This window comes from Sceloporus occidentalis, unplaced genomic scaffold (assembly GCF_023333645.1).
Source record: "Sceloporus occidentalis isolate IW3139 unplaced genomic scaffold, rSceOcc1.0.p SCAF_1, whole genome shotgun sequence".
In the NCBI taxonomy this organism is placed as follows: domain Eukaryota; kingdom Metazoa; phylum Chordata; class Lepidosauria; order Squamata; family Phrynosomatidae; genus Sceloporus; species Sceloporus occidentalis.
In genome coordinates, this window is record NW_028316981.1 from 311,315,984 (window position 1) to 311,332,149 (window position 16,166).

The following is a 16,166-nucleotide window of genomic DNA, read 5'->3' on the forward strand; positions in this document are numbered from 1 at the left end:
AAATTGAACCACTGACCTCCAAACAAACAAAAAACAAAAAAAACATTACAACTGTGTTAGCCATAGTGTATTTTTCTGAATTTTGGTGTGTGTGGTATTCCACATGACCCCAGATGGCCCCTGCCATGCAATCCGCCATAATCACCCAGATGAAGTCAGCCAAATGGGACCTTTTGGGAACAATACCCCTAGGACTAGCCCCATAGTTAGTTTGAGAGTCGCTAATGGGATCATCATCACCTCCAATAATCAGAAGAATGAGTGATAATTGTCTAGATGTCCCACCTGATGAGCCGGCTAACAACTTAACTGCCTTCCCTTTTCCCTTGGATATTGTCAGACCAAATTACCTCACCTCAGACACTCCAACACATTTGTCCAGTGGCTAGTTTTAGCCCTTAAAACCCCCTTGAAATCTCCCCTCAGTGTGCTACTTTAGATTTCATGGGGACTCTATGTCACTATATCTAGCTCCAGCACTTCCATTCAACCAATGCTCTCGGAACGGCTGTGTCTCACCCTGCTTCACCCAATTGGACTCTGTAAACAAGCCTCATCTGTAGTAAGTATCACCCGTAGTTCTGCCTCAAACCTTTTCCAAGCTAATCCCTGATTTCCTGAGCCTTGAATGAATGAGAGTGTGATAGTGAATTGCTGTGTGATTTCCCCCCCTTTTAAATAAAAAATATACTTTAATTGGAGACTTCTGCCTCTGCATCATTTCTTAGATCCACTGGTCCCTCAGTATACAGGTGGGTTACAGTTTCATAGGGTCCTTGTAGCCGACCCCCTCTCAATTTGAGCTAAGTAAAATTTCCCTACAAAGATTTTGGCTACCACTGGAAGTGATTTTTGGGTGCTTTCAGGTTGGGAAAACATACAATTTATAGCCCATTTCACAGTGTTGCAGCCCTCCAGTAAACAAAATTTAGCACACAGTTGCTTGCTCTTGGAAAGTATGTTGAGGATCTTTGACACAACACAACTGTAGGACTACAATTCCACTTTAAACTACCTTGGGATCCTGGAGTGTACAGCTGAAGGAATCACTAAAGCTCAAGGGCTGAGAATTCTAAGTACTCCTCCCTAAACTGCAAATCCCAGAGAAAATGGAGGTACTTGCAATAGGAACCCCAAGTCTGAGGAAGGTTTGTCAACCTGTCCTGGATGGGGTCACACTTCCCCTAAAGGACGAAGTTTGCAGTTTTGGAGTACTCCTGGACTCATCGCTGCAGTTGTCATCTCAAGTAGATGCAATGGCCAGGAGTGCTTGGTACCAACTTGGGTTGATACGCCAACTGCATCCGTACCTGGACCAAAAGGACCTTGAAGCAGTGGTACATGCTCTGGTAATCTCTCGTTTAGATTTCTGTAAAGTGCTCTACTTGGGGCTACCCTTGTATCAAGTTCAGAAGCTTCAACTGATTCAAAATGCAGCAACCAGATTGGTCACTGATACATCTAGGTTTGACCACATAACACCAGTGCTAAAATCTCTTCACTGGCTGCCGATTAGCTTCCAGGTGCAGTATACGGTGTTGGTTATTACCTTTAAAGCTCTACATGGCTCGGGCCTGAGTTACTTGCAGGAATGCCTCTCCCTACATAATCCGCCCCCCACACTTAGAACATCTGGGAAGAATTTGTTGGAATACTGTAATACTTGATTAATCACAACTTCCCATAGAGCATTTACTGCTACAGTCCCTAAATTATGGAATAGTCTACTGGAAGAGATCCGTCTCATTACCACCTTAGATGCCTTTAAGAAGGCACTTCTGGCAGGCTTATCCACTGGATTTTGTATAGAGACTTTGTTTAAGGCTCCACCCTGATTATGATGGTATAACGATTTGACGACTGGATATTTTAGGAAACTAATAGGGATGGGAAATTCAATATTAGTACTTTATTGATTGTTTGGATTGGATTGTATTATTTTAATGATGTAATCCTGCTTCAATCCTTGGAAAAGGTGGGATATATAAATAAAAATTATTATTATTATTATTATTATTATTATTATTATTATTATTATTGAATCTTATGTTTAGACATGGCTCTCATCTTCATGATATCCCATTATGTATATGTAAATATTCCAAAATTCAAAGAAAAAAAATCCAGAATCCCAAACACTTCTGGTCCCAAGCATTTCAGATAAAAGAAGACTCTTTGGGGGCAAAATATTTTGAATTTCTTTGCATTTTTTTTTAACTGCTGGGGGAGCAAGGGGGCCTCCAGGCATTGTGGAAACCATGTCCACACTCCCTACAGTGTATTTGGGGGGCATTCTAGAGCAAATAAAAACTTGATCCCTGAAAGACTCTGGGGGCCACAAAAACAGCCCTGGCATCACATGCAGCCCACAGGCCATACTTTGCCCATCCCTGGACTAGACAGACCATTGGTCTGATTCAACAGGGCTGTTATGTTCTATCGGTAGATGTACACAATTGCATCCTAGCCAATATGTTCCTGTGTGTATACACACCTTGTGCACAGATTTTAGTGGAACACTTGGCTCCAGCAGGTGGTGATTTCAGAAAGTTAGTTTACCAGTTGATACACCCCCAAAGCTTTGCATGGAAGGATGGCACAACTCATCCTGGAACAACATGAATGTGTTTCCCCAGCAGGATGTTTGTAGATAATAGTAGTGAGAGATGACCAGCAATGTGAAAATCTGTTCACAACTTTTCTTTTCTTTCTGGACCTTCAGACTCTAGCAGTAGTTCCACATTATCCATATCAGACCATCTAACAACCAGCATGTGATCCAGTTGAACTTTTTTGCTAAAAGTCAGTCCGTTTGTTCTTCGTCTGCTGGAGAAGAAAACCAAACTGCATCAAGAGAAGGTGTATGCTGCAAATTATATCAGCTAAGCAAATTGCATTAGATTTCATCCTTCTGGTATAATTTGTACTGTAGTTGAGGGCAGAGACATATGGAGCTCTGTGAGTCAACAGAATTTTTGAAAACCTCATTGAAGCCCACTCTTTATCAGACATAGTTACAGAATCATAGAAAGGGAAGAGATTCCAAGGGCCATCCAGTCCAATGCTCTGCCATACAGGAAGACACAAAACACTCCTGATAGATACTCATTTGAAACAGCCATTGTTTCAAAACCTAGGAAGAAGGAGACTCCACCACACTCTGAGACGGCATCTTTCATTGATGAACAGCTCCTACTATCAGGAAGTTGTTCCTAACATTTAAGTGAAATCTCTTTTCCTGGAGTTTGAATGGAGTCTCCTTCCCTGGAAAGCTTTAAACAGAAGCTTGATGGTCATCTGTCGGGGATGCTTTGATTGAGATTTCCTGCATGGCAGAGGGTTGGACTGGATAGCCCTTGGGGTCTCTTCCAACTCTATGATTCTGTGATTCTATGAATCCATTACTCTATGTCCTAGTCTCTGGTGCAGCAGAAAACAAGCTTGCTCCATCCTCAATATGACTTCCCTTCAAATATTTAAACAGGGCTATCATATCTCCTCTTAATCTTCTCTTGTCCAGACTAAACATTCCCAGCTCCCCAAGTTACTCCTCATGGAGCATGGTTTTCACCATTTTGGTCACCCACCTCTGAACACACTCCGGTTTGTCAACATCTTTTTTGAACTGTGTTGCCTAGAACTGGACACAGTATTCAAGGTGAGACCTGACCAAAGCAGAACAGAATGGTACTATCTGAACTAAACAATATACTTCTATTGATGCAGCCTAGAAGTGCATTAGCTGTCTTAGCTGCCACATCACAGTACTGACTGATGTTCATCTTGTTGTCCACTAAGACTCCTAGATCCCTTTTCTATGCCAAAATTCTCTGAGACCCACAATGGCAAGAATCCACTGCTTCATGTTGTTTTAAAAATATGAGATCTTTCAGATCCCACATTCCATAAACGAAACCCAATTTTGTGCCAGCACAGAATCACATTGTTCACCAGCGTAAATAGCAAAGATGCAAGGGAACTATATAATTTCTGCCAGCAAAAAAATCATATCAGCATTGATGGACTGATGCTACAAACTTTACATGGATGAAAGTGCCATTCACTCTTGACTTCAACCTTGGCTATGTCACGGTGACCTGCTGACTATAAATGTGTGGATTATAATAATTTTTTATTAGAATTCCAAGGTAAACTAGCCTTATAAAAGGAATGTGCAGGTTCCATACAAGTTAGTTTACTGCCACAGTAAATCTCTCAAAGATGGAACAGACATATTTATAGCCTTGTTCCAGTTGTTCACTCCAATTTGCACAAAGCCAAGGATAGCTGCCTTGAAACTTGTGGAATTTGACATCAACATTTAATAAAAAGAAAAAGAACAAAATCTAATAGTGCCTTACTGAGATGAAATCTACAGTGAATGATATGAGGTGGAAAGAAAGGAACATACAAAGTGCTGGCCAAAGCTACGGAAGAAAACAACAAATGAGCAAACCTAAACGCAGATCCAACATGCAGGTTATCTTCTATGGTGGAAGATCTCCAGTGAGAAAGCTACTACAGGTGCCAACTTCCTACCTATCATACACACAGCCTCTCCAACCAAGATGTTACTACAGTTCAGACAGACACACTATGCAGCTTAGGCTTCCAGAATAAAAACTGGAGATGGTTGGGTAGGAGAGGACATTTCAGCAGGGGTTCCTTGCTATCTAGTTGCATGACAAGCAACCCCTGCTGAAATTCCTTCTTCTACACAACCATTAAAGGTGCAGGAGCCATTGCCAGTTTTTAACCTGGCAACCTTGCCTGCAGACACAACCACCACTGAACAAATGTTCAGCAAGTGGCACACCATGTCTCTCTTGCAAGGATAGCCAACTGCTAGGTGTTGGATAACCAAACAGCCTCTGTTGGAGCTCAAAGGTCAACTTCAAGGTCTACCTCCCATCAATTAAAAAAACATTTTCCATTTTATTCATCTTATACTTAAGCTATTTCACCCATTTATATCATTTATTTTCAACTTCTTTTCTTGTTTGCTTCCTCCTTTAATACTGGTTGAGCATCGCTTATCGGGAATGAAGAAATCCAAAACACTCATAATCTAGAATTGTCCACACAAGTGGCTGAGATAGTGACTTTCTGATGGTTCAGTACATACAAACTTTGATTCATGCACAAAATTATTAAAAATATTATGTACAAAATTACTTTCAGGCTATGGTTACAAGATATATACTAAACATAAATGAATTTCACTTTTAGACTTGGGTCTCATCTCCAAGATATCTCCTTATGCATACGCAAATATTCCAAAATTTGAAAAAAAAATCAGATATCCAAAACACCTAGTCACAAGCATTTTGGATGTGGGTGACTCAACCTGGAAAGGGCTCTCCTATGTATTAAATAGCCTAGCAAATAAAATGTTGTCCATTTCCCCAGCCCACCACAACCAAAGCTATTTTAGGCCTAAGATGATCCTTTATTAAACAAGGATGTAAACCAGAAATTGGCTTCCATTTTATTTTTGTTGTTGTTGCACACCTTCAAGTCATTTCCAACTTATGGAGAATCTAAGGTCAAAGGAGGTTTCCTTCCTCTGAAGCTCAGAGCATATGACTTGCTTAAGGTCACCCATGGGTTTCATGGTGAGCAGGGAATCGAACCATGCTCTCTAGAGTCATAGTCCAACACTTAAAGCACTATGCCATGTTGGCTCTGTCATTTCATAAATCCCTTTCCCAGGTCTAAAACAGCACAGGGAATGCCAAAAAACATGGTGATTTTGGAGACTGCAAATTTGCCCACCCCATTTTTCAACTCAATGAGGGTAGAAGAAAACTTCTCCTTCCAAAGTCTGTAGAAAATCCAATTTCAACTGTAGAAATTATACCTTAGAAAATAACACAGGTAACATCTCAAGAAAGAATAAAGGTACTTATGGGAAAATGCATAGAAATGATATCACTATTTCATATATCGTTTGGGAAGGCAGAATATTCTTTGTATTTTATGGCTGCTGACTGGTCACCAAAAATGATACTATTGCCCTTCCCATTTTTTAAAAAAAATATGTTGCATATCTAAACCTAAAAGTGCATCAAAGAATTCTTTGGCAGTTCAGCTGTAGTATACAAAACAAGGAAATATTTGTGGTCTTAAAACCCAAGTTGCATCAGATCACAAGGTCTACACTGAACGTGACACGGTAGTCATGAAGGCAAAAGAAATAAATGTTTTCTCCAACATACATGAGCCAATCATTCATCTGCATTTTACAGATGAGGGACTGGCAGAAACTCAGTAGGTGGAATGTCTCCCAACGTTAAGAGATGGAAACTCTACCTGATGAAATTCTGACTATCTTCTGTGTTTTATGGTCCTATGGATATTTATGGAGTTTTAAGCAGAATTTGGAGAAAGCTTATGAAAGTTACCTTTCTGGAGTACTATTTCGGTGTTCATGCTGGCTGGGAAAATCATGGGCATCAAAGTCCAAAAGCATAACTTTTCCAAGAGCCTGAAAGTTTTACAGAACTCTTGTGTTACCAGGAACTTTGTTGCATTTTACTTGCCATAATGGAAGAGGGTTCATTTTGAAGACTAGTGAAGTGAAGTGAATAACACATCACATAAAACAAGTTTTACAACAGTGATGCAAACAAGAAGAAGAATCCTGTTGATGAATTACACTGAGAGTTACATTTTTTCCAAAACATTTACACAGTGATGGCAAAGGAAGAGAGACCAGATGGAAAACTTCCAACAATCTATTTCTCCCATATCTTGTTGAAATCTGTGAATTTCCCCCCCCCATCCTGTTAATAATAATAATAATAATAATAATAATTTGTTTTATTTATATACCGCTATTCCAAAGATCATAGCGGTGAACAGCAAGTAAGCTAATTAGCAAGTAATGTTGCCAATACCTGTACTGGCACAGCTACACCATTGCAGTGAACCAACCAAGTTGGGATGCCACAAGATCTGTATAGTTCTCCTACTGCCCCAACAAATACTAAGGATACCATAACTCAGGACAATAATCATGCAGCCCTGCCATATGTTGTGCAGCCTTAGCCAGCATAGGCGGGTTATAAACCGCCGCTTTGAGACGGTCTACCTCCGCCGCCGTTTGCTCCGTGCGGGAGCTGCAGCACCGGCCCCCCTGCGCGGCTCCCGCACAGACCGAAAAAGAAGCTCCAAAATGGAGCTTCTTCTTGCGGCGCCTGTGTGACGTCACAAGGCGCCAGGGGCGCATTCGCGACATCACAGATGCCGCGACACGTTCGGACGCACAGCGTCTGATACGTAAAGATGGCGCCGGCCGTGTGGAACGGCCGGCGCCATATTGTACAGACAGAGTCCATACTAGAGCCAGGGGCTTCTAGAAGAGACGCCTCTTTTTCAAAATGGGACGTCCTGCGGACGTCCCAAGTGGCGGTTTGTAACCCGCCACTGTCTATGGTAAGGAATATTGGGAGATTCAGTTCAACATCCAGAGGATCACCTCTGCCATAAATATAGGTGGGGTTCTCCTTTATCTGAAATGCCTGGGACCAGTAGAGTTTGGGATTTTTTATTTATTTATTTATTTATTTGCCCCAGATTTTGGAATATTTGCATATATGCAGAGAAATTCTGGAGATGGGACCCATGTCTAAACACAAAGTTTATCTATGTTTTGCGTACACCTTATATACATAGTGAGAGCCAGTATGGCATAGTGGTTTGAGTACTGGACTAGGAATCTGGAGGCCAGGGTTTGAATTCTGGCTCAACCATATAAACCCACTGGATCACCTTGGGCAAGTCACACTCTCTCAGCCTCAGAGGATGGCCTCTCTGAAGAAATTTTCCAAGGAAACTACATCATAGGTTCAAATTAGGATTGCTGTAAGTCGGAAAGGACTTAAAGGCACACAACAATAACAAAGATATTTTGGAGATGGGACCCACGTCTAATCATGAAATTCATGTATGTGTCATATTGTCATGGCCAGCCAAGAGCAGGTCTCGGAGGAGGATGGGGCTCCTCCAGAGCAAGAGCTAATTGAGGCTACACCAGGTGCTCATCCTGCTCCAGTGCAAGAGGTAATTGAGGCTACACCAGATGCTAATCCTGCTCTGCCAGAATCCAGCCCTGATCTCCCAGCCCCAGAGGAGGAGGCTCAGCCAGGTCCTAGTGCTGATGGGATTCCTCTGGTGGCACAGCTGCCTAGTGGTGATTCTAGGGAGGAACCAGGCCTGGAGGTTCCCTCCTTTAAACAACGCAGGGCTGAGAGTGCTGGCAGACGCAGGTCCAGGAGGATTGCTGAGAGACAATTGGCAAACAGGCCTCAGCTGGCACCAAGGAGAGAATCTCCTACTTAAGAAGCAGGGAGACACCAATTCAATGCCAGAGTTTATTGTACGATCCTTTGGTGTGATTGCTGCCAGCACTGGCTTCTTGTATCCTGGCTCCTTGTTGCCTTGACTTTTGGACCTTGGAATGAACTGGACTCTTGCTACCTTCTGGCTGCCCTGGACTGGACTGACTACTCTGACTTCTGTTCTCCTGACTTCGGCTTTGGCTTTCGGCTTGCTCTCTAACGCTCACTCCTTGCAAGGTTTGTGGACTGCTTCCAGTTGCTTTGCTAGTTGCCTTGCTAAGCCATTCTTATTGGTGTTGTTGGTGTGTGCTGGCTGCAGTCCAGGACACATATGCACCTTATACACATCATCTGAAAGTAAATTTATTCACAATATTTTAAATAATTTTGTACATGAAAGTTTGCATACACTGAACCATCAGAAAGCAGCCACCATCTCAGCCACCCATGCTGACAATTTTGGATTTTTGAATATTTCTGGATAAGGGAGATTCAGCCTGTACAAGATGCATGAAATGGTGGAACCCATTGTGGAAATTCAGAACCGCTCCAGTTTTGAACTGTGCTTTCACGCATAGAAAATACATATGTTTTGTTGGTGCACGCAGTGTTCTCCAACACAAGACACACGGGGGAAAGGGAAAAGAACCTCTACCTTGGTGAAACAAGGTCCATTTTGGATATATGCTGCACAAACAAGGATACACGTGAAGAAATAATACGTGTGCTTTTTATATTTATCTCCAGACTGGGGTTCAGGTTTAGTCTCTGATGTCACACTGACTTTCAGAAGACAAGGAAGCAAGCCCCCCCACCTCCAATGCTGATGTTAAAGAAAAGGAGTGTTAATTCAGGATGTGCTAGCACAACTACAGAGGAAAATCTTGCCAGTCCTCAAAACCAATGAGGGACAGTGTCAGTATTTGATCACCCTCAGGAAACACCTTCTTGCTTTGATAGTGTCTCCACATCTCGGTATGAGATCAAAAAGAGCCCTCATGGAAATTCCTAAGTTTTCAACAGATTAAATTGTGACGTGGAGGTGGCAGTCACAAAGATACAATGAGCACCAGTGTATAGAGCAGGAACTCTAACCACATGTATGTTCACTGCCAGTGTATAAATAAGATCTGTGCAGAAGTGCACATTGCAATTCACATCTTTCGTTCTAAGAAGCACAGTTCAGTCAGCTCTCATGCATGCTGGACCTATATTAGTCTGGAATCTCTACCTGCCTCTAGTCTTAAAGAACAACTTGCCCTTCAGACAAGTTACAGCTCATTGAAAAGTTGAGAAATGTAAGGAGAAGGTATTGAGAAGGAAAGGAGAGAAGAGAAAAGAAGAATGGATGAAAGAACAAGAGAACATTCAAGACATAATGGGACAGAAGCTTCAAGACCCCAAGTATTATAGTTTATGTAACTGGAAATTATATGCTAGGCATGATGTTTTAAATGTTAAGAGAATCTTGATCAGATTGTTTGATATTTTTAACTAATAATTTTTTTTAAAAAAAAGACAAGCTACAGCTCACACACTCCTCTACTGCCCTGGAGTCTGTCTTATACACACACGTTGATCTATCACGGTAGAACACTATGGACTTGCATCCCATTCAAACCAAGCCCAAGAACTTTCTCTTACCTTGGCCAGTCGGCTCATCTGATCCTCAGAAAGGGTACTGCTAGTTCTCCCTGGAGTCTTGGTGGGTTCAGATCCATCTGCCTCCACGTTGGGCCAGACTTTCAGATCATGCATTCCTTGGCGAAACATCCTATCAGAGAATTGAAAATCTCCTTGCACACACAGAAAGAGCACTGAAAGACTATATGGAATCCTGCCCGCCAGTCATGAAGGCAAATAATTCAGTGTGATTCAGGGATTATTTATTATTATTATTATTATTATTATTATTATTATTATTATTATTTGAATGATGGGAATGCTCTTCCTGGGAAGTGAGATCTGCAGGAGGTGAACTTATCTATGTCCAACCAGTGGGAGCAATGCACTGGATTAAGATGTGGAAGAGGGGTGGTGACACCCCTGTCCTCAGATGCCATACCCCTCTGAAGCCTGAGTGGCACCAACATTGGCTGCTTTCCAGGACCTGGGTTAAAACACTGAATGTATTCAAGAGTATTCATAGACTAGGGCTGCATCCGCACTGCAGAAATAATTCAGATTGACACCATTTTAATTGCCACAGATCAATGCTACGGAATTCTAGGAACTGTAGTCTGTTGTGGCACCAAAGCTCTATGAAAGAAAAGGCTAAATGTCTCACAAAGCTACATTTCCCAGAATTTCACAGCACTGTGGCATCAAACTGTATAACGGTATTTCTCCAGTATGAATGCAGCCTTAGTCTACTTCCTCAGACGGCAGGGCCAACTCTATAAAAGCTTACACTACAACTTAGTTCACACAATCTCAAAGGTACTACAAAATCCCTTTGCATACTAATATTCCACTATTCCACAATGTTTTAAATTTAAATTGCTCTGTATTGATTTTATGAATATGTTACCCCAAGATCTTGGGACAAAGGGCAGGACATATCCCAGCACTTCCTTCTTTTTTCAGTGCACTACTTGGGGGCTTTAAAATGCCAAATACAATGGAGGATTTCAGGCCTTTACCCCAGCTACTTAAGATCGAAGAAGTGCAGAAATTACTCCAGACTCCTGGTGCTTGACCACAGCTGGAATAGGAAGAAGTAAAAAGGAGAGAAATGGGAACTTACCCATATTTCCCGAAGAGTGAAACTGTTGTTCCCCCCACAGGCACCGCTTTGCCAGGTCCATAGACATCCCATATGGTGAAGGCCACTTGAGCATTACGAGGCAAGTCTGGGTACTTGACTGGCAGCTTCAACCATTCATTCCAGCTGAGAAGAGAAATCCACTGTTAGGTGATGCCCTGTTTATTATACAAAAGGACCATCAACATCAAAACAATGCAAGAAGTGACCAGTGGGGTCCCACAGGGCTCTGTCCTGGGCCCAGTGTTATTCAACATCTTTATCAATGACTTGGATGACAGAATTGGGAGCATACTTATCAAATTTGCAGACGACACCAAATTAGGAGGAATAGCTAATACTCTAGGGGACAGGATCAAAATTCAAAAAAAATTTTAGTACCTTTGTTATAACCCGCTTTGATCTCTTTGGAAAAGCGGGCTATAAATAAACAGTATTATTATTTTTATTAAAATAAAATGCACAAATATAGGATTGGGGACACCTGGCTGAATGAAACTACGTGTGAAAGGGATCTAGGAGTCCAAGTAGACCACAAGTTAAACATAAGTGAACAGTGTGATGCGGCAGCTAAAAAGGCCAATGCAATTTTAGGCTGCATCAATGAAAGTATAGTGTCTAGATCAAGAAAAGTAATAGTGCCACTGTATTCTGCTTTGGTCAGGCCCCACTTGGAATATTGTGTCCAGTTCTGGGTGCCACAATTCAGAAAGCACATTGAGAAACTGGAGCCATGTGTCCAAAGGAGAGCGACTAAAATGGTGAAGGGTCTGGAAACCATGTCCTATGAGGAATGACTTAGGGAGCTGGGGATGTTTAGCCTGGAGAAGAGAAGGTTAAGAGGTGATATGACAGCCCTGTTTAAATATTTGAAGGGATGTCATGTTGAGGAGGGAGCAAGCTTGTTTTCTGCTGCTCCAGAGAACAGAACCCGGAACAATGGATGCAAGCTACAGGAAAAGAGATTCCACCTCAACATTAGGAGGAACTTCCTAACAGTAAGGGCTATTCGACAGTGGAACACACTCCCTCAGAGTGTAGTGGAGTCTCCTTCCTTGGAGGTCTTTAAACAGAGGCTGGATGGCCATCTGTCGGGGATGCTTTGATCTGGATTTCCTGCATGGCAGGGGGTTGGACTGGATGGCCCTTGTAGTCTCTTCCAACTCTACGATTCTATGATTCCATGATTCAATTTTGACAAAAGAGCCTGTTGTAATCTTCTTTTTCGCTTCAAGCAGTCCTCCTCAATCAGGGTCCTACAGATACTTTAGACAACAACTCCCATCACTCTGGATCAATAGTCATGTTGGACGGGGGCTTCTAGGAGCTGGATTCAAACTACAGGAAAAGAGGTTCTACCTGAACATTAGGAAGAATGTCCTGACAGTAAGCCTAGAGAAGAGATGACATGATACCAAGTTCAAACATTTCAAGAGATGTCATTTGATGATGGAAAAAGCTTGTTTTCTGCTGCTCCAGAGAATAGAACCCAGATCAATGAAATCAAACTATTGGAAAAGAGATTCCACCTAAACATTAGGAAGAACTTCCTGATGGTAAGAGTTGTTCAGTAGTTGAATAAGCTGCCATAGAGTGTAGTGGAGTCTTCTTCTTTGGAAGTTTTTAAACAGAGGCTGGATGACCATCTGTCGGGGATAGTTTGGTGGTGTCTTCCTGCATGGCAGGGGGTTGAACTGGATGGCCCTTGGGGTCTCTTTCAGTTCTAGGATTCTATGAATGTATGTTCAAAACAGATTGAGGGTCAAAGCTTTCCCACATTTTGCACTGGTTCACTCTCACACATGTTGCAGCTATCAGCACCAAGAATATTACAACCAAATAATGGCCAAATAGCTGAGACAATTAGATTAAGGCCAAGACACCATAACACATGTAGGGCAGTGTAAATATACACTTCTGGATCTGATCAATGTGCAAACAGTTGTGCCATGGGCTTGAGCTCACCCCATGATAAACGGTCACGTAGTTCCATATCCACTAAGTCAAAAGAGAGAGACAAGCTGAGACACTTGCTATTCTCTTACCTTAATAAATATATGTATTTATTAAGTCTCTGGGGAGGAAATTCCACAGGTGGATGACAAACATGGAGGAAGGCTTGGTTTGGTGCCCTTCTTGCCTTATACAGAAGGGGAACTTGGAGGAAACCCCTTAAACCTTACTACTGCCGCATGCAGCTTGACAACTGTATGGAGTCCACAGTCTGTGTCCATCTAAATTACTGGTTGTTAGGGAACATGAGCCACCATGACTAGTGGTTTGAGTGTCAGACTAGGATTAGCTAGGACAAGGTTAGAAACTCCACTCAGGCATGGAAACTCACTAGGTGACCTTGAGTTACTCTCTCATTCTTAAGAGGAAGGCAATGGCAAACTTTCCCCAAAAATGTTTTCCAAGAAAACCCTATGAGCGGTCACCAAAATAATAATAATAAGATTTATTATTATATGCCATTTAATTATATACCTTACGTCAGCATCAAATTGAAGGCACATAAAAACAACATTGAAGGAAGATGTGTGGGAGTGTACTGTTGCAATCATGTCTTGTTTGTGATTTCCCAGAAGCATGTGGCTGGCCACCATGTCAGCAGACCAACAGACTAGACTTGTCTGATCCAACGTGGCTCCTCAGACGTTTTAACCTAGATATGGAGTTGTGCAACTAAACAGGGCAAAGAAAATTGAGTCCCTTTAAATGTCATGATAGAACTGTATGATAGAATTGTAGAGTATGGAGAGAGAAAAGAATTAGAGATGGGCTCTCTCACACAGAGAAAGAAAGAGAGAATTAAAACAAACACAAGCCAGTAAAAAAAGTTCAAGTGAAAGTATAATTCTCAGAATCCCCCAAAATGTGTGCTTATGCTGCCCAACATAATTGCTCCATGGTGCTTTCTGAAGCCTTCCTTGTGTAAGGCAGTTGTGCAGAGGCTAGGAGCCATTTTCCTCTGAACCCTCTTGTAAGCCACCCCCTTATTTTTCCTCTGTTCCCTCCTCCAAACAAAAATAGTGACAAGAAGTGACCTCGCATGACATCCAGTTGCCATTTTGGAAGGGAAGCAGAACAAAAAATAAGAGGCTCTGAAGAGTTGGAGGCTATAATATTCTTGGCTCATGTTTGGCTCCTGTTTTGGCTTTGGGCATGATTTTCAAGACTCCTTTTTTTTGCCTGAAAATCACACTGAATTTTTCCATACATTTTGCAAAAGTGAATTCTGGCGACCACATGCAGTTTGCAGACCGCACTTTGCCCATCTCTTCACTTGAGGATGCAAACGGAAAATATATACAGTATGTGTAAAACTAGCAGGATTTCAGCAAAGAAACTGACTGGCCAAAACCAGAGCAGGAATCATGCAGCACTCCAAATCCTACTAGACAACAACTCCCAGCATTTCTACCTGGACTGTCGGGAGTTGCAATCCAAGAGAGAGTGACCCAACTCCCATCCTTGGTCTAAAACGTAAGAGGAAAGGGACTTACTTCCACCTAGTGCTGAAAGCTTTGTAGGACGTCCGAACGGGAAGAGCGAGAGGCTTCCCTTCTGCGAAGACTTGGCAGGTCACATATAAGTCCGAACAGGTTTCCTGGTACAACCCCGAAAACCTCAGCATGGGATTTTCCAAAACAGCTTTGTAGCTCTTCTGCTCTCTTTTCCCCTCCAAGCTTCCTCTAAAGGGATGGCGTGCAAAGCAAGTTCAAAAAAGACACGGGGTTTTGTTGTTAATTTATATACACATATCCTGTCTTTTCACAAATTTTACATGATTTCAACTCTACAGGTTCAATGGTTTGCAATTTTTTTAAAACTATACATACACACACTGCTGAAGTTTTTGCTGGTTTTTAATCTAAAATTTAAAACTGTCGAGACGCTAATTAAAAACATTGCTTTTGAGCTGAAGAATGGCAAAGGTTTGTACAAACTGGACGGACACCGGACGTCAATTGTAAAACATGTAGATTTGAAAAACAAAATTTGACGATCATTTTGTAGGTGATTACTTTGTATGTTACCTGCTGCAATTTTTTTTAAAAAAAGTAAGACATTCAAGAAAAAAGTTGTAAAGTTTCAAAACTTTTTAATTGCACAAGACGCTCCGGGACCCATTTTTTTGGGAGAAAAGTGGGATATAAATCAATAGAATAAACAAATAAATAATTAAATAGCTAAGGAAAACCAAAAAAACAAACCACCATAGAGAATCATTGGGGAGTAGTTGCCCATAAGAAATCATAGGAGAGAATGCCTGCCCATAGGGAAACCATACTTGCCCATAGAGAATCATTACGGAGTACTTAACCATAGGGCAACATAGGGGAATCTTTGCCCATAGAGAATCATTGGGGAATACTTTCCCATAGGGCAACATAGGGGAATCCTTGCCCATATTATTTATTATTATTATTCATTGGGGATTACTTGCCCATAGAGAATCATTGGGGAGTACTTGCCCATAGGGCAACATAGGGGAATCCTTGCCCATAGAGAATCATTGAGGAATACTTGCCCATAGGGCAATATAGGGGAATCCTTGCCCATAGAGAATCATTGGGGATTGCTTGCCCATAGAGAATCATTGGGGAATACTTTCCCATAGGGCAACATAGGGGAATCCTTGCCCATAGAGAATCATTGAGGAATACTTTCCCATAGGGCAACACAGGGGAATCCTTGCCCATAGAGAATCATTGGGGATTACTTGCCCATAGAGAATCATTGGGGAATACTTTCCCATAGGGCAACATAGGGGAATCCTTGCCTATAGAGAATCATTGGGGAATACTTTCCCATAGGGCAACATAGGGGAATCCTTGCCCATAGAGAATCATTGGGGATTGCTTGCCCATAGAGAATCATTGGGGAATACTTTCCCATAGGGCAACATAGGGGAATCCTTGCCCATAGAGAATCATTGAGGAATACTTTCCCATAGGGCAACACAGGGGAATCCTTGCCCATAGAGAATCATTGGGGAATACTTTCCCATAGGGCAACATAGGGGAATCCTTGCCTATAGAGAATCATTGGGGAAT

At 41.9% G+C, this 16,166-nt stretch overlaps 1 protein-coding gene across 2 annotated transcripts in view; it reads right to left on the reverse strand.

Annotated features, from left to right (window-relative positions):
* LOC149324230 (phosphatidylinositol 3-kinase catalytic subunit type 3) overlaps window positions 1-16,166 on the reverse strand; it is a 155,267-nt gene that overhangs the window by 136,914 nt on the left and 2,187 nt on the right. For both annotated transcript variants that reach the window (XM_089497916.1, XM_089497911.1), the window contains exons 2-4: window positions 14,613-14,801; window positions 11,089-11,232; window positions 9,987-10,116 (exon numbers count right to left, since the gene is read on the reverse strand). In XM_089497916.1, the coding sequence (XP_089354042.1) occupies window positions 9,987-10,116; window positions 11,089-11,232; window positions 14,613-14,801 (463 nt within the window). The remainder of the gene's footprint in view (window positions 1-9,986; window positions 10,117-11,088; window positions 11,233-14,612; window positions 14,802-16,166) is intronic.